We start from the raw sequence: 21,604 nt of genomic DNA, 5'->3' as shown, positions 1-21,604 counted from the left end.
AACCAATCATTGTAATATACACGTATATATTGTTTTGTAGAAATTTCTAAATATTACAAGCTAAAAGCATTTATTAAAATTTTTTCATTAACTTCTAACTAACTAAGCTAACTTCATTTACTAAATCACAATATTATATTGTGCGTTATGAAAAATTGTACATGGTAAAAATAACAACAAACATCATTGTTATTTAGTGTTTTTAAAAAATAACTAAATGTATACAACAACAATGTAGTAATAATGGTAAAAAACATTTCCTCATGTTTTTTTTTTTTTAAGTTTTACATTCAGTCAAGAAAAAAATTATGCTCAAACACAAACTAAATTTGTGAATTACAAAAAAAAAAAAAAAGTCAGAGTGCCTTGGTGTCCCACCAGAGACAATATACAGCCACATCACACTGCTGCAAGTGTGATATAGCATTTATACAACAGTTTGACAGCATAATCATGCATATAAAAAAGAAAATCAAAAACAGAGAGTCTAAAAATTATTTTGTATTAGGAACTACTTCTGCGATTCATTCACATCTGGAGCTGACGTCAGAACAGCAGAAGTCATTACTAATTCACTAATGTCATTTTGGATTTCGTACTTGAATGATTCTCTAGCGTAATATCTAAAGTGATGACGAAACAGGTGATATTGCTCACATTTTAAGATTATTAGGCAGAACGGCATGAAATGGCATCAGTCTAGGGACATTTTCCTGTATTTCTCTGTTGAAATTGGGATATCACAATAATTAACCCCGAAAAAAGTTTAATAGCAGCAAGTGCAGGATATAGGTATAAGTTATAAAGTGCAATTATAGAAAAACTGTGGTGATATTTACAGAGTGATGTACTGAACAATATATAAAGGTTGTATTACAATGATAGTGGTACTATGAACAGAGATAAACAATAGATGAATCTATGTACAGGTTGCTATTAATAATCAGAAGTATGCAGATAGATGTGAACATAATTACAAATGTATATGTACAATTCAAAATTAATTAAATAAATCAGTTCAAAGTAATGCGATGAATACGTGCAATTTTTAAATGTACAAATAAATAGTGCACTGATTATGGAGAGTATGAGTGATATATGCGGTCTCTGTCATCATCTTGTGGCGACGCGTCAACCGTCTTGGCTCTGCTCAGTATGACCGGTTAATGGATGCCAACGTGCTGTATTTCCCTAAATATAAATATTTTCAAAAAGGCACTATCTTCATAAATAAACTGCATAGTTGCAAAATAAGCTACTACATCTCAATGACTTGATCTCTTTCATGCTTGTAATATTAACACATATTACATGTGCACGACCTTACATCTTTGACAGAAATGTGTTTTTTTGTAGTTTTATGGAGATGATAATAGTTTCAAAATGTTTAGATTTTAAAAACAACTTTTATAACTATAAAAATTTTGTGTTATTCTTTCAAAGCACTACTGCTGTGTAAATGAATGGCTAAATTGTATAAAATGTTCAGTTATGCGAGCATTAAGTGATGTGTTAAAATGGACTTATGCACTATGTAAAAGTAATTTTCTGTTTTAGGTTCTTATAACTTAAATTGAAAAGCTTGAGATGTAGAGGAGCAGGAGTGTATGGATCCATGTTATTTTTTTGATGGTCACTGAAAACCATCCATGGGAGAGAACCACAGTTTGGCAACATAATCGAGGGAGTTGAAGGGAGAAAGCAAAGCAACAGGACCTTGACCAGAATTTAATATCCCCTTATTTCAGAACATAAAAAGGCATTTGGAATTTGCTTCTGGTCATGACCTCCTCTCATGCTTAAATTCAGATGCTTGATATACATGAGATGTAACCACAACTTTAAAACAACGGAAATAAGTTGCATAACAAGTTAAAACAATCAGGCCGTCAACTTTTGCTGAGCCCTGCAATGGGAGGATATTGTTTTGTGCATGTCAGCCGTTATTTGAAATGTAACAGGGTTGATGAGTATTTGATGAGCGTCTCGGTGCTGTAGTGATGGTCTTCAGGTCTGCAACATAAAGGAGAGAATGAGCCTTAGATCACCCGGTTCAACACTGCGTGGGTTTGGGAAATATTAGATGTCACATCTAATCTACTCATCTTTCACTGTGAGCGGTCCTCCCTCTCTCTTTTGAGCTGTATCTCTGTGTGTGAGGGGGAGGAGGGATGAATCTGGTAGATTCGGTTAGTGTTGTTTAGCACGGTGGATTGCAGCTCGCCTGTGTTCAGGCCCCGTTAATAATGATTAATCTATATCTTTTCAGCATGCACAGCAGCATAAATAGCCTGTGCAGCTGCACGACATTCTCTCACAGCCACAGACCGACTGACAGCAGAAGCATCCCTTTTATTGTGTGTAATCGAGTTTAATTCTGATTTCATTTGCAGGCATCGTAATGAAGTCTGTCTGTTATGCAATCAGGCGCTGGCCCCAAAGAGTCAGAGAGAACTACTATAGGAACCAATTAAACTGCCATTCTGGATAAGGAATTAAAATCTGTGTAGTGTTATCTCATTAATCTGTGATAGGCTCCCAAATCCCAAGGTTTGTCAAAGGAAAACTCATTTCCATTGTTTCGTTTGATTTGCTGTCATAAAGTGTCTCTTTGTTTGTGTCTCTTTCTCTGGGGGTCTGTAGCTGGTGGGGTGGTAAAAGACCAGGCTGAGATATGATTGCATTTGCATTTCTTTTGACGGAGTGAGAAATTAATTTGCGAGGAAAAAGCAGATGGATTACTCGCAATGGAATGTTAATGAGTATCTGTCCTCATGGGCCACTTCGTGAATAAAGTCTGAGAGTGTGAAAATGCACACGTTTGATGACACCGACGTTCTCGAGATGGAGGCAATCATCTGTTGCCATTTACTACAAACGCATTTATTTAAGAATAGTAGTAACTCTTTTTAAAACCCTTTTATTGTTTTATTAAATTTATGATTTACTAAAACTGAGGGCTACCGCAGCATTGTACAATGCTAGAATTTAGTTTAATACTAATTAGGACTTTTATATATTTAAAATAAAAACAAACTTTCACTGTTTTCACCAAAATATTAAGCAGCATAACTGTCTTCAACATTGATAATATTGTAAAATGTTTCTTGAGCGCCACCAAATCAGTGTATTATAAAAGAATCATGTGAAATTGGAGACTATAGTAATAGCTGCTGAAATTTCTATTTTGCCATCACTATTATACAAAATTTAAAACGGCTATTTTTATGGAAATGCATATTTACAGTATTGCTGTACATTATACACTGTACAAAATCAGTACAGCCTTCGAGAGACTTATTTAAAAAAAAGTATCTTATGATCCCTAAATTATAAGCAGTAGTGTACATCAAGAAGTCAGATTAGATAACACTGTCAATATGCTATTAATTTACTTTGATGCCAACAAATGTGTATTTGCAATTATATGTTTAACAATGACCAATATTGCTACGTTAAAAACTAATTATGCTGAATAATTACCAACGTGGCACTAACAGATGGTTTTACATGGTGTCCGTGGGGTCTTAAAAAGTATTAAAAGTTGATTAATCAATGTAGAGAAATGTAAGGGTCTTAAAAGTATTAAAAAGTCTTAAATGCTATTTTGCAAGATATTACATGTTATATCATTTTCGATTATGCGATGCATGGTTGTATGATAAAGTTTGCCAAAATCTGCGAATTTCAGGATGCTGTGTAGTTAATGAAATCAATGAAATTCTGCTAGATTTGACATCATGCTGCTTTGTTTACTGCAGTAATCAAGGCAACGCCATTATTTCTGCAGTTCTACAAGCGCCAACCTACTAAATTAGCTAGATTCAATAGATTTTTATTCAGTATATAAACAATGTTTTAGTTTTGGATTAGTTTCTTACATTAATATTTAAATATACTTTTAGTTAATCTCACCAGTTTTTCCGGTTAAAACCTAAAGTGGTTATAAGGTCTTAATGTATGGAAAGAGTCTTAAAAAGGTCTTAAAAGGTATTAAATTTCAGTCTATGATTCCTGTATGTACTCTGTTTCAATACAAGTCAGAAATTTTACTATGTGTGTGTTTTTGTATGCTCATCCATCTCTTCAGATCTTTCAGTCGTGCCAACCACTTCTGACAGCACACACCCACAGCCAGTCAGTTCTTCCTCCTCTTCCTCCTCCCGTAATGCCTGTACCTCAGCATCGCCACAGGAGGGTCCTGGTCCCTCCAGTAGCTGCTCAGCAGCCGCCCCTGATAGCACATTGGCTGCTCAGAGCCACGGTGGAGTGCCAAGATCCGGCACCACCAATACCACTGCCACCGAAGGTAACCTATCTAGACGCTGCTACAATATTATTTTTATAAATCATGTGCATGTATTTGCATAACTGAGGGTAATTCTCTTCTCCAATCAGATGAGAGCAGAAGAAGCTTGTTGGGTGAAAATGGAGGTGTTGCGATGCCTAGGTTACCCTCTTGTTGCCCTCAGCACTCTCCGTGCAGTGGGCCGTCTTCAGGGCACCTCTCTATGGGGCATACCCACTCAGGGTGCATGCAGAGTGGGGCGACGCAGCAGTCCGGCCCCCCACAACCTGGCTCCCAGCACTCCCACACCCACTCGCACCACTTCCACCATCACCACCACACCGCACCAGTCCCTTCTTCCCTAGCCTACCAAGAGTCCAGCTGCCCTCTGGAGAGGCCCACTGCCATGCCTGCTCCCTGTGGAGGGGTGAGCAACCAGTACCATGACCAGGTACTTTCATATCTGCACAACATTTTCTTGCTTATTTTCTACCCAGTCCGTTGGGTAAATGTGGTTCCTTAAGGGCCATGAAACCCTCCGTAACGGGCAGGGTGTTTTCACACCTCTAGTTTGAAAAAAAGTCAGGAAAGTGGTTGAGTCCAGCTTTGTTTAGGTGGGAATGTCGAGTGGCGAAAGAGGAAAGGGTTTGCAAGAAAAGGGGAATTTCATCACTTGCTGGTGTGAAAATCAGCATGTGCAACACAAACATAGATGCAGGGGAGATAGACAATGATTTGGAGAGCAGCATTTACAGCGGATCTGAGAGCTGTGTTTAAGTAGAGGATTTTCAGTCTATAACATTGTAGTGATATTAACGTACTGTAAACCTAATAACTAAATCATTTTAACTAAGGTATGTCTTTAAAAACTGAAAGAGTACTGCTGGCGATACAAACTAAAATTGCCATCTGAATAAACATAAACAAAGAGCATTGATACATTTACCAAATCTGTAGAGACAGGACAATCAACACCCACTGGAACCGCGTCTCAGAAGAAGATGAGTGGAAAATCTGGATTTCACCAATTCTACATTCTAAAAGCTGTCTGTTAAAAATGTTCCCTACAAACATATTTTGCCACATGTTAGCAGACCACGGTAATCAAACTGCTCTCTGAACACTGTAAAAGGTAAAAAGAGTCTCTGAAGCTATATCATGCATATTAATCAAGTTGCATCTCATTCACAATAGAGCACGCCGATTGGTTTGAACCAAGTCTTTTTTAATGAATTAATTGTCAGATGTGTTGAAAACTCAATTACGTCACTTTGTACTGGCTGGTACAGACAGCCAATCACCACGCTGGAATGATCTCATTGTTGTCACTAAAATTTACTTTTAAACAGGAAGAAAGAATTTGCTTGAAATAACTCAGAAAGAACCCATTTTAAATCTTTTGCAAAATATATGTATGTCCTAATAGTGTGGGACACATATATGACTGTCAACAACTCAAAAAATGTCTTTTGTGACCCTTTAAAGGAACACTCCACCTTTTTTGAGGCTCTTTAGTCTCTTTAGTAAACACTTGACTTGAACCATTTTTGAATCCATTTAGCCAATTTCTTATTTTGGCGGGGTATTCTTTGTAGCTTAGCTGAGCTTAGTATAATAAATAAAATTGGATTTGACCATTAGCATTGACCATTAGAGTTTTTAAAGCTTGAGACTTGTGTAGTTACAATATGTAATAAAACCAAAGGAAAATTAAGAATTCAGAGGACACCTTAAAACCAGGAAGCAGTCCCAAAATTGCCTTGAAGTAATAATCACTTGTGTCAGGGACTGTTCTTGCTTATATTCATTGTCTATACAAGGAAAAAGACATCTTATTATCTCTTATAATCTCCATCTGTACAAATTATGGCAATCTGCACTTTGAACTTGATGTTGCGATACCAATTTATGTTTGCAATAGCATGTTATTAATTGTTTCTTTTGTTTCGTTTTATTTTATATCATTTTTGCATCACAAATTGAAAAAAAAAAATTTTGCTTTTTAAATTGAGAGGGAAAAATTGCAAATAATATGTTGACTGCAAAGCATAATGCCTGTATTGTTGACAGCACCATCTGTTTTCCATTTGACATATGGTTTGCATTTAATGGCATATGTTTTTGTTTGGAATTAGTTAAGATTATGCCTTCTTGAAATACTAAATCACGCTTCATGTTTTAGCGATGAAAAGGAAAATCCAAAAGCACCTATATGAAAAAAAATATTTTTCTGGAGCTGAGCTTTTCCACTGGGGATTTTGTTTGAGGCCATCCTCTCAGTGTTGTTGAATAATTCACACTGAACTAATTGTCTTGGCTGCTGAATTCTATTATTTACCAGAATAAAGAATTGCTGCTTGTGCGTGTGTATTTTAAAGTAAGTTGTGTGTGTGCGTGTGTGTCAAAAAAAAGAAAGTTTGTGTATAGAATGTGTTGTTTTTGTCATGTGCCATGATTGTAAGTGCATTTAGCATGAGAAGATAGTGTGTCTGTGCTGAATGCATCCAGCAGAAGACTGTGGCCTTTGATGATAGGGGCAATGAGCAGTAATCGCCGTTAGCTAGTCATCAGATATGCGGAGACAGGAGACGCTAGTGAATCGAGGTGATGTCAGGCATGTTTTATACATCAAAGTGCGTAAAGGATTAGATTTGGAGGGAATACTCTCATTTCAGGAGGGATTTAATACTGATTGGTTTTTATGCATGTAATTTCTTTGGGTAGTATCAGTTAAAAAAAAACCATGGACATTATTTCATGAGATATGCAGCTATTACAGTTGTGCGGCTCAATTGCTTGTAATGTTTTTTATCTGCCTTAAAATGTACAGAGTATTCATTCATTCATTTTCTTGTCGGCTTAGTCCCTTTATTAATCTAGGGTCGCTACACTGGAATGAACCGCCAACTTATCCAGCACGCTTTCACGCAGCGGATGCCTTTCCAGCCGCAACCCATCTCTGGGAAACGTTCACACACATATTCACATACACACACTCATACACTACGGACAATTTAGCCTACCCAATTCACCTGTACCGCATGTCTTTGGACTGTGGGGGAAACCGGAGTACCTGGAGGAAACCCTCGCGAATGCAGGGAGAACATGCAAACTCCACACTGAAATGCCAACTAAGCCGAGGATCAAACCTGCGACCCAGCAATCTTCTTGCTGTGAGGCAACAGCACTACCTACTGCGCCACTGTTTCGCCTTGTACACAGTATTAAGAATGCATTTAAGGACATAAATTCTGCAGACTTTGCATGCTTAAAAGGCATTCTCAGAGATCTCAGTCATCCTGGAATTTATGAATTTAATTTTTTTAACCTGACCTACAGAAATATTGTGCTACTGCAGTTATAAACAGAGGCTAAGCTTGAATGATTCTCTTCAACTACTACGATCACGTTCTTACCCCTGCAATCAAACATTTTTCGCACAAAAATAATTTACTCTTTTGGATTTATTCTGTTGAACACAAAGGAAGACTTTCCCTTTAAGTAAATGGTAAACAAGTAAAATTGTGTAATGATGTATATGATTGCTGCACTCTGTCCATTTGATTGGTTGACAGCTATCATGCATTGATCTCTAGTCTGTCAGCATTACAACAGCTAAAACTGCTGAATAGAGTCGATATTTCCTTCAGTGTGGCATGCAGCAATCTCCTGCAAAGAAACATGACATTGTGACACAATGGAGCATTAAGTAATATTTAATATTTTTAATACTTAATATCGCATCTTTAGTAATATTATTAACAATAATATAAGGAATAAAATTAATTTGTAACATATTCTGTAATAAAATTTGCTCATTTAAGTCCATAGCAGGAAGGGTGCCTGTACATTTTTCACCCTTTTATTGTTTATATATATATATATATATATATTTATATATTTATATTTATTATTTATATTTATATCACTTTATTAACTGCTGGTGTCCTTCTTCCTGCTTCTTTCTTTGTCTCAGCAGACTCTGCCGGTGGATCTCAGTAGCAGTGCAGTGCGTAGCAGTGGATCCAGCAGCACAGGGTTTCACGGCACATCTGCCTTTGACCCCTGCTGTCCAGGCTCTGCCTCCCGGCCTCCCGTTTACGTTTCCCAGGCTGCACCTGGACCTAGCCAGCAGACTGTGGCCGACTCATTCAGTCCAACCATAGTGGCCCAGCCTCAGCCCCAACCTCCTCAGCTCTCTTCCTGCAGGCACTACATGCATCCCACATGTAAGAACTAATATTCACCCTAACGTTGATAATCCAATATTAATAATCAATGCCCCTAATGACCCTATAGGTTTTTTTATTCACAGTTTTTTTTTCTAACTGAACCTGTTCTAGACCTGTTTAATGACATGTTTGACTCACACTCAATCACATGCAGAAAGCATGTTAAAGTGCTTCAATAGTAATGTCATTGCTCTGTGTCTTGTGGCTATGGAAGTAGCATTTTATGTGAATATTTTATTGGAAAACCACATCTTAAATTTTTTACTTCATTTTTAATTACATTTTTATTCTGCAATATTCTAATAAACTTGTATTAAAATGTTCTTACTATTTTCAAAATAATAGTTTGTAAAATTCCTTTTTTATTAATTATTGCAGTATTTTAATATATATAGTGTGCTGTATTGTGTTGTCATATGATACTACATTCACATAATATAAATAGGCAATAATATGGAGCTGATGAATAAATAATCTAATGTATTTACTGAAAACAGCAGAACAATAACACAACCTGGATCTGGTGAAAGTTAAAACCATTAGACGCAATTTATTGGATGCTCTTAAAAAGAAGGCAGTAAAATATAATTCGATTTGCGACGATTCCTTTGTGTTGTGTTGTGTGAGAATGCGAAGACTCTGAGATGCTGGCGCCTGTGCTTTATGGTAATTAGATGAAACACCTGATGTTTAATGTGTTAAGTGCTGCAGGTAGTGTGCCCAGCAGTCTCACTTAATTGCCGATTCTGCTCACAATAGCGTTGTGTGGAATATAAATGAGCGTGGCAGGGCTCCCTGGTGGGCCTGAATTTAGTGGAGTAATTGCCACTCACAGCTCACTGGAGCACCTGTTTGCACATTCTCCTGTTCGCTTTCTCTATATTTATCTGCTGTATCTCCCGGTCATTCGTTTTCTTTGTTTTCCCTTTACTTCCTCATTCCCTCCTGTCTGTCAAATCCTTAACAAACAACATACAACTCATCCGCTCCAGGGTAATCTCACTCACCTGCTCAGCATCCAGAACATGTGTTTACATTCTCGCCACAATTACATATCATGACCATTTATATGTGAAGGGACGCGAAAAGGAAAGTTTCATACTCACTTGAAGTTAAACCAAAAATTAGTGAAGACACCAAAGTATTTCTTACAAATTATATACAGTTTGTTCGCTATAGTTTAGAAAATTGTAATAGAGCATGACAAGAACGATTGAACTGGGTCAGAACTGATCTATCTTGATCATGACAGTCAGATAACTTTGATTGATAGGCATAGTATGTAATGGAAAAAACAATCAGCCAAAAATTATTCAGAAAACTATTGGTCTAATAATATTTATGCAAATATAAATACTTTATTGGGAGAGCCTGTAGCCTTCTAGGCTCCTTTGAACCAGGTTTGTGTTTATTTATCTACAGTTTGTAGAAAAGCGTCTATATATTGTATTACGAATGAATTAAAGAATGTGAAGTACAAGAAAATCCATATTTATTAAATGTGCACATGCAGTTCTTACACACAAGAGCAAGCAATCATTGTTGATAAGTAGGCCCACACGGAATCTGCGCGTGCAGAATTCCGCAGAATTCTGCAGATTTCTGGAGATTTTTAGCCCATTATTAATTCTATTTATTTACTTGAGTAAATGTGTAAATATGAATTTATTCAGTTTTTATTCAGTAATTTATTATTTTTTATTTAATATATTAAGTTTTTAGTTATTATACTCTGCTGGATACTCCCAAAATATTTCCGCAGAAATCCGCAGATTTTTACTAAAATTCTCCGCAGAAAATGTCCGCAGATTCCGTCTGGCCCTGTTGATAAGTCACATGTGTTTAAGTACCATGCTTCACATTCACAGTCATTAGCATTCGTAAACACTTCTAATTGTATGGGTTATCATGTATGGATGAGAAGACTTGCCTTAAAAATCATGTGATTATGTTTTTATTTTGTCTCTGCTAAAAGATCGAGGGGAATTTTTTTTTTTTTACAAATACAGAACTGGAGTGACTAGATGAAGTCCATCCAACAAGTATTGTTTAGGTCACTCACTGCAGGAGGAATTACAAACAAAAGAAAAATTCTTAATTAAAGCAGGTCACCAATGCAGTTAAATTCATTGGACCTGAGGAGAGAACTGTCCAAGAAAGAAAAAGGTTTAAAGTATTAACTAAAAACATTCAGGACACGGGGCCTATATGGATTGCCTAAAGCATACTGTGATGCTCTTAAATGCTTTTTATGTGTAGTGTTGCGATTCTACCTTTAGATTCTCTGCGTAAGCATGCATAGAGATGTGTAAGTACAAGTACATCTCCACAGCATAAAAACTGCTCCTACGCACGCATTACACACACATCTGTGCATACGTACTGTTGATACTGTAGATGAGGGCTCTTAACTTCAGAATTTTCCCAGACTCGCTGCAGTAGCTCTTTCAGTTCCTGATGGTTTTTAGTCCACTATATAAAAAACTTTTATGGGTAAAATGTCACCTTTTACTTTGTGTCAACGTTACTTGCATAAATGAACTATAGTGTCATGTTCACACTAGTTAAGAAATGTCAAAAAGTTAAGAAATGTCAAAAAGTTAAATATGGAAATCTAAATAAATTTTGGCTTGACTGTAAACTCTTTTTCTCCTCCAGATGGCTCTTTGTCCCGCCCGTTGCACCACCAGTCCTCCTCATCCTGTCCTCACTCTCACAGTAACGCTCCTCCACCTCAGCAGCCTCCTCCACAGGGCGACTATGTGATCCCGCACCCCGTCCTCCCGTTCCACACCCCACTGCCCACTCATGCCCCGGGCCACACAGTGCCCACTGCTCCTCCACCGTCCCTGCCCTCCCATCATCTGCCAGGCTCCAGTGCCCCTCTGCCTCAGCATCTTCCCCCTGAGCACCAGGCACTGCAGCACCACCTGCCCGTTCTGGGCCCAAACTCTGTACAGAGGCTCCACCACCACGACCTGCTGCAGCGGATGGAGGTGCAGAGACGCAGAATGATGCAGCACCCAACGTGAGTTGCATTTGTTATTTTTATTTATTTTTTATTACAAGGTGTCCACAAAGTCTTAAAATCTTTAAAAAAATTCACTGAAATACTGAGTTGTATGTCTTAAATCATTTTAAACAGATCTTAATTTTTCTATGTCCAGGTAAAGCTACCCTATCGAGCTGACACCAAATCACCAATAATCCATCTCAAAACTTTTTATTGCAAAGTGGTGCAATTCACAACAGCTGTTAAACATTTTACAGCAAGTTTTCCAAATAAAATTCCCTAATCAGAGAAAGAAAACTAAAGCAACATACCTTTACATGATCTTTCATTAATACAAATACTGTTTACAAAAGTAACTGGTCTATTAGAAAAGATCCTTAATGTTTAGCTCTCTAATTTTAGGTTTAATCTAAAATTTCAATCATAATGGTCTTAAAGTCGTGAATTTGACCCGAAGAAACCTGCAAAAATCATGTATTTATGTGTCACATAATGAAGCAACAATTCAGTTTACATTTATTTTCAATAACAGTACGTAGTATATTGCTGAATGCATTCTTGCGCTGGTTTATTCTTGACTAGTTTTAGTCTGTCATTTATGAAAAAATTGGACTCGACGACAACATTAGGTGACAGCAAGTCCCTGTCTTAATGAGTAAATAAATCAAATCATTCATTAAAAAAACATTTCTTTTTTAGATGAAAGACTCATTTAAAAGCAAATTTGACTAACTTTTACTTTATTAATGGATCATTGACTCAATTGATTCTTTCAAAAATGGGTTAATTGAGTATGAAATGCAAAATAAACGGAATAAACCAGACAACATTGTTGAATAAAGTTGTTGAATAAACTGTTTTATAAAATCAATATCACATTTGTGAAAACTGCATGCTTGCCTGTGTGGTATTATTAACTTTCATATCTTATAAAAAATTAAAACGTATAGATATTCTTTCGTAACTTCAATTGTAAGAGCATCGTAATTGTGTTTTTATAGGCGTCATGGTGCAGTTAACTCGCAAGGCCTATTTTATGTTAGGCTGTTCCACTTTCAAGTGACTAAAAGTCTATAACAGGGGTCACCAATCTCGGTACTGAAGGGCGGGTGTCCCTGCAGGGTTTAGCTTGCCTCAACACACCTGCCTGGGTGTTTCAAGTATACCTAGTAAGACTTTGATTAGCTAGTTCAGTTGTGTTTGATTAGGCTTGGAGCTAAAATCTGCTGGACACCGGCCCTCCAGGAACAAGTTCGGTGACCCCTGGTCTATAATGTTAGCTTGAAAGTGTAAAAATAAAACGTTATGATTTTTTTATTGATTATTATGAATATTATTTTTATATTTGAACATTATACATTTCACACACAGTTATAGTACACTGCTTCAAAGGTTATGGGTTGGTAAGAATTTTTGAACATGACTAAAATTTTGCATTCTCAATTTATTTATGAGCAAATACATCACTGTATTCCAGTGATGGCAAAGCTGAATTTTCAGCACTCATTTAGTGGAATTTCATTATAATTTTTTTTTTTTTTTTCATGTTTTAAATTTGTACTTCATATGTTATGAATAAATGTTATGACCTCTCTTATTCTTAAAGCCTTCAGAACTTCTATAAAAAATTTATCAGTGAAATGTTTTGTGTTGATGCCTTTGCAAAAGCTGTTTTGCTTTAGTCTTTTTCTGTAACAAATTTTATTCTTTCTTCTTTAAGGCGAGCACACGAGAGACCCCCACCACACCCCCATAGAATGCACCCTAATTACGGTCACGGACATCACATTCACGTCCCACAAACCATGTCATCCCTCCCTCGACAGTCTGACCAGAGGACAACATGGTATAGTGGATTTCTCTAAATTCGTTTTGAATACTGCACACTTGAACTTGAGTTTAGGAATTTAAATGAACTTTTATAATAACAGTTTTGCATTTATGATATAAAGCACATATATTATAATGTATTATAAACTAATATTCAGTTATGAAATAAGGTTTTTGTTTTACACTACTTAACCTGCTCAAGCTGTGAATGTGTTGTTCTTAAGTTTGAAATGACAGAGTAGAGTGTTTTGCAACAGAACATCAACTTTGCTATCACAGACTAATAATAATAGAAAACCGCTAATTTAAAACCCCATTAGATGTTCCTCAGGGAGCTTGTGGTAAATTAGCTTTCCTGTTTGGCCTACAGATTCACATCACCAATGAACATCTCAATATAATCGGGATCTGTTAGTCATGATGTTGCTTTTTCAAGCATTATGTTGTACAGTTGCTGTGTTTTAACATGCTGGTTGTTGGCGTTACTGCAATTTCAGGGAGCTGGGCATCGAGGCTGGCGTTACTGTTGCTCCCTACCCTTCAGGACACCTGCACCCGCATCTGCCTCATTATCACCCTCCACCCAGACTGCACCATTTCCCTATCCAGCTGATGGTGAGTCCCCCGCTCACCTCCATCAGCTCAAATATATGCATACATTAGCATGAATAAAAAAGCCCTGATATGCTCTCAGGTATGGCACAGATTAATGGCGTAAGCCCCGAGCCGTGTATCCGCAGCATCTGTTATTTCAGGGTGATTTGTACAGGGCCATGAATTATGCATCACAAGTAATAATGGAAGCTCATTAGACATTTGAAGTGTGAAATCTGAATTTGATATATTTGAAAGTCTAAAATTATGTTTGAGTCGTATGGAGTGACATGCACACACAGGCATGTGAATGATTCGGGGTAAAATGATTGCAGTTTCTTTTCACTCAGATTCTCTAGCCCACTTTATGCCATCACTGATTTTTATGTCTCTGTTTTTCTCAGCACACTGGCTCAATGCCTGAGGTGACATATCCACATATCCGCTATATCTCCTCCAGAATGACCTTTGGTCGCACATATGAGGTAAGAACTAGAATGTAGACCAAAATCTAAAGACGCATACAAGAACAGAACACTGTTTTCCCTTAAGAATGCATGCAAAAATGTTAATATATGGTGCATGTTTGCATGTGGTATAGCATATATATATATAGTGGATATATTTACTTAACAATAAAATGACACAATTATTAAAAATAAGTGATCATAATGAATTGATTTAAATCTATTTTAAATGAGAAAACACTTCTTATTGACAAATAAGTGAATTGTTAAAAAAATATATTTAAGTAATATTTTGTCTTTAAATAAAATCTTTAAATAAAATTGTTAACACTTTTACACACTATTGATCATTCATTAAGCATTAGGGAATGTTAATTCATTATCTGTTAAGCATTAACTCTAGAGTAACAGATAAATTAGTAAGCAGTTTATAACTGCAAAAACAAATGCTCTATTCTTGACTCTTAAACACATTTATAATGTGCACAACAACTGTATTTTCATACTTTGTTAATTATTGTTTTTTCATAACTAAATAAAGTATTGCATCATTTACAAACCAGTTATTTAAGCATAGCTGGTGTTTTTTATTATTATTCAGAATGCATAAGTAAATGATTGATAACTTATCAAATTAACATTGTAAATTTTATTATTTAGGCATATAATAATAGTTAATGTGTATGTTAATAAATGCTTTATTACCTTAACTTCATCCAGTTTTGACCTAATTTGAAGTGAGGACTATTAAGGCTTTATAAATCCTTTATAAATAACAATTAAAGGCTCAGTTAAATTCTAAACAGGAAAAAAGAGAAAATAAACAACTTTATTTATTTAAAGATACACAAATACAAAAAAAATTAAAAATCATTTTTGCAGTCTTATCTAAAATATAATTACTGTACAGTTTAATCATCACTAAGTAACATTGAAATGTTGCATTATATTATATTGTTAAATTATTATATTCTTGTTTTATTCAATTATTTTATATTTAGACACTCCTGTTATTTGGCAATTTTTAAACTTTACAGTAATTTTACTTTTTAGATAAGATTGCAAGATGTATTGTTAATTTGATACTGAACCTTTAATTGTCATTTATTTGGAATTTATAAAGCATAAATAGTCCTCACTTTTGGCCACAAAACTGGATGAAGTTAATACAGCATTTTTTAACATACAAATTAACTAATAGTATTTGTCTCAATAATAAGTTATAAATGTTGATTTGAATAGTTTATTCATCATTTTCTCACTCATTTTGAATTATCTAAAAAAATACTCTTAAATACAAATGATTTGTAAATAATGTGATACATAATTTAGACATGAAAAATTTATCTGTAACAAAGTATGAAAGTACAATTATTAAGTCAAGAATAGAGCATTTGTAGCTGTATTTATAAACTGCTTAGTTATGTCTATTAATGTAGAGTAAATTCTTAAGAAATAATTAATTCACTATTTGCTAATGCTTAATAGATGATTCATAGTGTGTAGCATATTATAAAGTGTTACCATAACATCTATTAACATATCATTAAATTATTTTTTATATAAATATTGGACTGACAAGATTGTTTTGGTGTCTAAAATATTGTTACACAGAATTAAATGTTACGGTTTTTTTGGGTTTTTTTTTTTGTAAAACGTCGTAAAATGAGTTTTCATTTCAATAATTTTGTTTGCATGTGAAAACCAATTTTTTTTTTTTTTGGCTCTGTGCACTGAGCAAAGTTTGTTATTGCTTTCAGTATAATTTTTAAATTTCCCCATCCTTCAATAAAACAGCTTCCTTGTGCAATCTCCATTACACCACACAGATTTACAGAACAATCCACTCTGCACAGACTGTTAAAAATAAAAAATCATTCTTAAAACAAACCTGCTCATAATGGAGGGATGAGATTCTTCAAACATGACCCATTTAAAAGCTTTTATAACCAGTATTGTCTGTGTGTGTTATTTTTTTTTTTTTAAATCAGGATCTGCTGCATTTAGAAGAGCGACTGGGGACTGTGAACCGAGGGGCCTCTCAGGGAACCATAGAGAGGTGCACCTACCCACACAAATACAAGAAGGTGAGAACACGTTCACTTACACATATCAGGGGCTCAAAATAAAGTAATGGACATAAAAGACTCTGAGGATATAATATAGGGGCTTCCTGTTAGAGACACAAACAAATTATCAACCAGGAGCCATAAAACCAGTTCTGTTGTGTCCTACGACGCATCACAAAAATCCTCACCCAGTCCTTTTATTGCCAAAAGCGGCATAGCGTAGACGTTTGAAATGTCACTAATGTCTAGGCAAAGGTTCCATACAGATGACAGAATGCATTCTATTATTCTGACTATCAGTAATGTAAAGTAATCTAAAACCCTGCCGCCCTGATACAGAAGGTGGTGGAGAGAGACACTGAGGAACAGTTAGCACCTGAAGCATGGGCATCTGTTGGGAAAAAAATGCACTCAACCTCAAACTCGGTGAGAAAAAATGTGAACAAATAGTTTGGGAAAACATGTTGTAGCTCTCATATTGTGTAGATGTTAACAGGGGCAGGGATAGTCGACAAATGGCCTAGTTGATGTAGTCGAGGAGCACATTGTCAGCAAATGTGCCTGCTTTTTTGATTAATAGTATGTTATGTGGAAGTTTAGGTTGTGTTCTTGCTTGACGTCTTCTTGGCTGTTTATAATAATAAAGACTGTTGATTTGTTAATTTGTGGATATTACATTTTATTCAATTGAAAACATTGTTATATTTGGGGGAAGAAGACGTAATATGTGTGCTACTGTTTACATGTTCATGGAGATTGGCGTGCAATGAAACCACTCATAATGGCTGTTCTGCTTCTTTCTTATGCACAGAGAAAGCTGCATGGTAAGCAGGAGGAAGAGGAGGGGGCAGAGGAAGACACGGAGGAGAAATGCACCATCTGTTTGTCTATACTGGAAGAAGGGGAGGATGTCAGGTAAATCTTTAAATAAAAAAACTGTGGTTTACACCGTATTCTAAACAGCTGTAGAGAACGATGAGGGTGTTTGAGAGTAATCAATTCGTTAAATGGATTAGTATGTAATTCATAACTTTTTAAATTTATATAACATTTTATAATATACAGGTTTCATAGTCATGGAAAACCTGAAAAGTTCATAGAATTTTGACATGGAATTTTCCAGGCCTGGAAAAGTTTGCACGCCAATCCCCATGAACATGTTTTGGAAAAACAGAAAAACCCACAAAGTTTTGGAAAAGTCATGGAAAACAGATTCTTTATACTTGAATATAGGTTATTTACTTCTTTACTGTCCTTGGCCAATCACATCCTCTCACATTATTAGTGTGGTGTAAGCATTATCTAAATCAATTTTACATAGATATAAATATAAATTGAAACTAAATAGATTGTTGTGTGTTTTACGAGATGCTGTAATTAATTTGAACATGCATTGTTTTTCTTTTACCACGCATATGTAGACTGTGCATGAAACATTAGGTCATGAAAATGGACTTGAAAGTCTTGGAAAAAGCGTGGAGATTTAGTAGTAAAAATGTGAATATAATAATATATAATTTTGTAAATAATAAATGGTTGTAGGTATTAAATAATAATTTCCCTTTTTAAAACAGTTTATTGATTTTCTCTAACTGCAAGAGTCGGCTGATTTAATGGGGTTTGAGCTTCTCACACTGCTAGTTCGGTTTGTAAGTGTTGTTTTTTAGTGATCTATAAATAATATAAACTCTATAAACATCTGTTTAATTTACTGAGCACCAATATTAAATGATCACAATAGAGCAACGAATCAGCACATTATGATGATTTCTGATGGACAATGTCTGGAGTAATGACGCTATAAGTTTTGAATCACAGGACTAAATAACATTTCAAAAATATGCTCTAACGGCAAATAAAATAAATAAAATTCACAAGAGCACACAACAAACTATGGTGGCATGATGCTCATTCAAAACGACAGTCTCGTTCATTTTTCCAGTCTCTCCTGGAGTCAAATGTTTCTTAAGACAAGAAAATTACATAAAATATGTTAAAAAAACAAAATTGTATTGTACACTGCAGTACGGGAGAATTGAAGTAAAAAATGCCATAGGTTTTCTGAAAAGCCATCCCTAAATCAGACATGTAGGTCCTAAATCTAAAATGTCCCTGTAAGATCCCAGAGGGACTGTAATTTAATGCATTTAATATAAACAATTGATTTTCATGAGTGAATAGTTTATGTACTCTGCTGCCCTCTGGAGTTGAAAGGTGTGAATTACTTTGCGCTTGTTACATATTCAGGGGTTTCCTCTATCTATACCAGAGATGACCAAACTAGGGCCCTGGTAACCTTTGATTTAGTATGCATCCCATCTGAGAAAAGAGAGACAATGATGGGAGGGTTTCAAGATTGTAAATTCAAATTTAATGTAATCTTTTGTTTGTTTTTTTCTTAAGAGCTAGCTAAAATTAACAATTATTAAAAGGGTGTAAATTGGTCAGATTTTGTTTAAATCTAAATACTGTCACCCGACAATGCAACGACTTTGGTGAGCAAATTAAGTCAAAGTCAGATTTCGCTTGACCATCATATTCAGCATTGAACTTGACTTTTATAAATGTGATTGTTTTATTGCAGTAAGGTGTCGTTTAAAAAGTAATACTGCATTAGTTAATATTGTTCAGAGTAATGGTTTCTATTTATTTTGAAATATTAGGAAATGAACAAGGAAATTATCCACTGCAATTTTAATGGAATATAGTTTCGTATGTTTACCTTTGGCCCATGGTTTGCAATGATATTAGAGTTTTGGGCCATCATACAAAAAAGTTTGAACACCCCTGATCTATACAGATGAAATTTCTTTGCCTTGAACATTGGTGTTCTCTATTCTGAAAGTCCTGTTTGTTTCTTTTGCAGGCGCCTTCCATGTATGCACCTCTTCCATCAACTGTGTGTAGACCAATGGCTCCTCACTAATAAAAAATGCCCCATCTGCAGAGTGGACATCGAGGCTCAGTTATCTTCAGAGAGTTGATGCTATTTTTCTTGCTACATTTTTGTTGGACATTATTTTGTTGTTTTCCTTTTCCTTTTCGTCAGTAACGCATTCAACCAAAGATGGCATGAAATACCTGCGCAACTATGGGAAAAAAGAAACAAAACAACAATCCACACACACAGACACACACAAAAGCATCAAGCCTAGCGTGCCAGCTATCATGTAGTACCAGTACAGCTAGAAATAACATCTTCATTAAGGGTTTTGAATTGTATTGTATTTATAAAGGGTTTATGTAGCTTTTGTTTTCATAAGTGTCATTGTATTTTATTTTTTTGCATGGTTCCTTGCAATGCATTTCTTTGCACATTTAATGAACTAGGCCTCATACGGCCTGAGAACTTGCAGGCGAGGATTGCTGCTCTGGTAAAGAAGCATTTTTACATACCTGATGCCTTGCTTTACTGGAATAGAATGTCAACCTCCATTTTAAAACATTGCAGGACTCAATTTATTGATCAGTATATTGATTAGTTTTATGTTTTAGACAATTGTGATCTGATTTTTTTTTTTTAAAGTGAATCAAGACATTCCTTAATTAGGAAACAAGATCATGGTTAAGAAGATCAGCTGCTGTAACAGTGTTCACCCTCACGCCAATTCACTCTCCACACGGGAACCTGGGCTGGAGTCCATTGCATTTCACTTTGGCTCGTTTACCAGCGCTAACTCGATTGAGGGAGTTAGCGTGAAAGCATTCAGAGATGCGCCTTGTACATTTACTCTTAAATTTATATGCATTAGATCCTGAACCAACGGAACAGAAATGAATTCAACTCCAGCCCTGATGAGAACCAACTGCACACTTCACCTCTTGAACGTTCGCACGGTTGCGTTCCATCAGTCCCCTCTCAGCACCTCAATCTGCCGTCACATGTAACGCACTTCACCTGATGTATTTTCAAAGAGAAAGAAAAAAATGAATGTCACCTACCTGTATTCTGATTGATTGTTGTTTTTATTCTATGATGAAGTCGGATTCTCGATCGAGTGTAATTTCTCAGATGAGCTCGATTTGTTGACTTGGTTCGGTGAGAATGACAGGCCTATAGAAACAGCCACCGCAAAACATGGAGTGCTGGGATTATTTATTTTTTCATCAGGGTCTCCTAGCCTACTTCATTTAACTCTCTTTCTCTCTCAGCAACCTAAAAAGTGACTCTTGTTAGCTGATTATTTCCTCTCGGATATTGCCATTAACATGCATTTGTTTTTTGCGACTGTGCAGCAAACTGTTTTCCCCTTTTCTTTGCTTAATTTTTGTTTCTTCTTCTTTTGCTGCTGTGAAATCCTAACACTAATATTAATCTCAACTAGCTAACTTGCATATACTTGCACATGAGAGACAAAAGACAGGAGTGCTGTGATAATGAGAGTGTGCTGAGGCCGTGTATTTCCACTCTGATTGCTGAATTTTGAGGAAAAACTGTAATAATTTTGAATGGAGTGTTGGAATGCAGTACTTAATGGCAGGCGTCCATGCATTCATAGATTTAATGGCCCCAGGATGATATTCCATGGGATTTATATTAGTTTTAAAATAATGAAATTAATAAAGTTAGGTAACTCTTTTATGTGTCCATTCTTGTGCCTTCTTCTGCTTCACAGATTTACCAAGGTAATTATGATTTAACTGAGGTAACCTAGAAACTGTATGAACGTCATGCAAATGATCTGTGTACTATACAAACCTGCATTCTCTCACGTAGAGCAGTTTTCTAGACTGCAGTTTTCAGAACACACCTACGGATGCTAATGTAAAATCTATTTAAACAACATTCATTATTACTTGGTTATTGAAAAAGTTTTCTACTGATTATTACTTGCAGCCTACTGAACGAGAATACCTTTGCTGTATATGTAGACAATGAAAAGTGTTGTGGTTGTTTTAACAGAGTTTTTGTGCATAATTAATACTAGATCTGTACTAAAAAAGAATAGAAAATACATTCCCAAATAATGTTTAACAGAGCAAGTACATTTTCACTGTATGTCTGATAATATTTTTTCTTCTGGGGAATGTCTTATTTGTTTTATTTTGGCTAGAATAAAAGCAGCGTTACATTACTAGCCCCTTTAAGGAATATTTAATTTTGATAGTCT

General features: G+C 35.6%; 1 protein-coding gene across 5 annotated transcripts in view; it reads left to right on the top strand.

Annotated features, from left to right (window-relative positions):
- The window catches only part of rnf111 (ring finger protein 111), a 62,412-nt gene extending 41,339 nt beyond the window's left edge, over window positions 1-21,073 (top strand). The window contains exons 5-15 of one of the 5 annotated variants that reach the window (XM_087258574.1): window positions 4,091-4,309; window positions 4,399-4,739; window positions 8,268-8,517; window positions 11,179-11,548; window positions 13,254-13,379; window positions 13,861-13,978; window positions 14,362-14,442; window positions 16,416-16,511; window positions 16,833-16,919; window positions 17,305-17,408; window positions 19,360-21,073. In XM_087258574.1, coding sequence (XP_087114700.1) covers window positions 4,091-4,309; window positions 4,399-4,739; window positions 8,268-8,517; window positions 11,179-11,548; window positions 13,254-13,379; window positions 13,861-13,978; window positions 14,362-14,442; window positions 16,416-16,511; window positions 16,833-16,919; window positions 17,305-17,408; window positions 19,360-19,477 — 1,910 coding nt within the window. In that variant the 3' untranslated portion in view covers window positions 19,478-21,073. 5 annotated transcript variants of the gene reach the window in all.
- The last annotated feature ends 531 nt before the right edge of the window (window positions 21,074-21,604 follow it).

Source organism: Danio rerio, chromosome 7 (genome assembly GCF_052040795.2).
Source record: "Danio rerio strain M-AB ecotype USA chromosome 7, GRCz13ab, whole genome shotgun sequence".
In the NCBI taxonomy this organism is placed as follows: Eukaryota; Metazoa; Chordata; class Actinopteri; order Cypriniformes; family Danionidae; genus Danio; species Danio rerio.
Note: the sequence above shows the minus strand (reverse complement) of the source record. Positions and strands in the feature narration are given on the sequence as shown.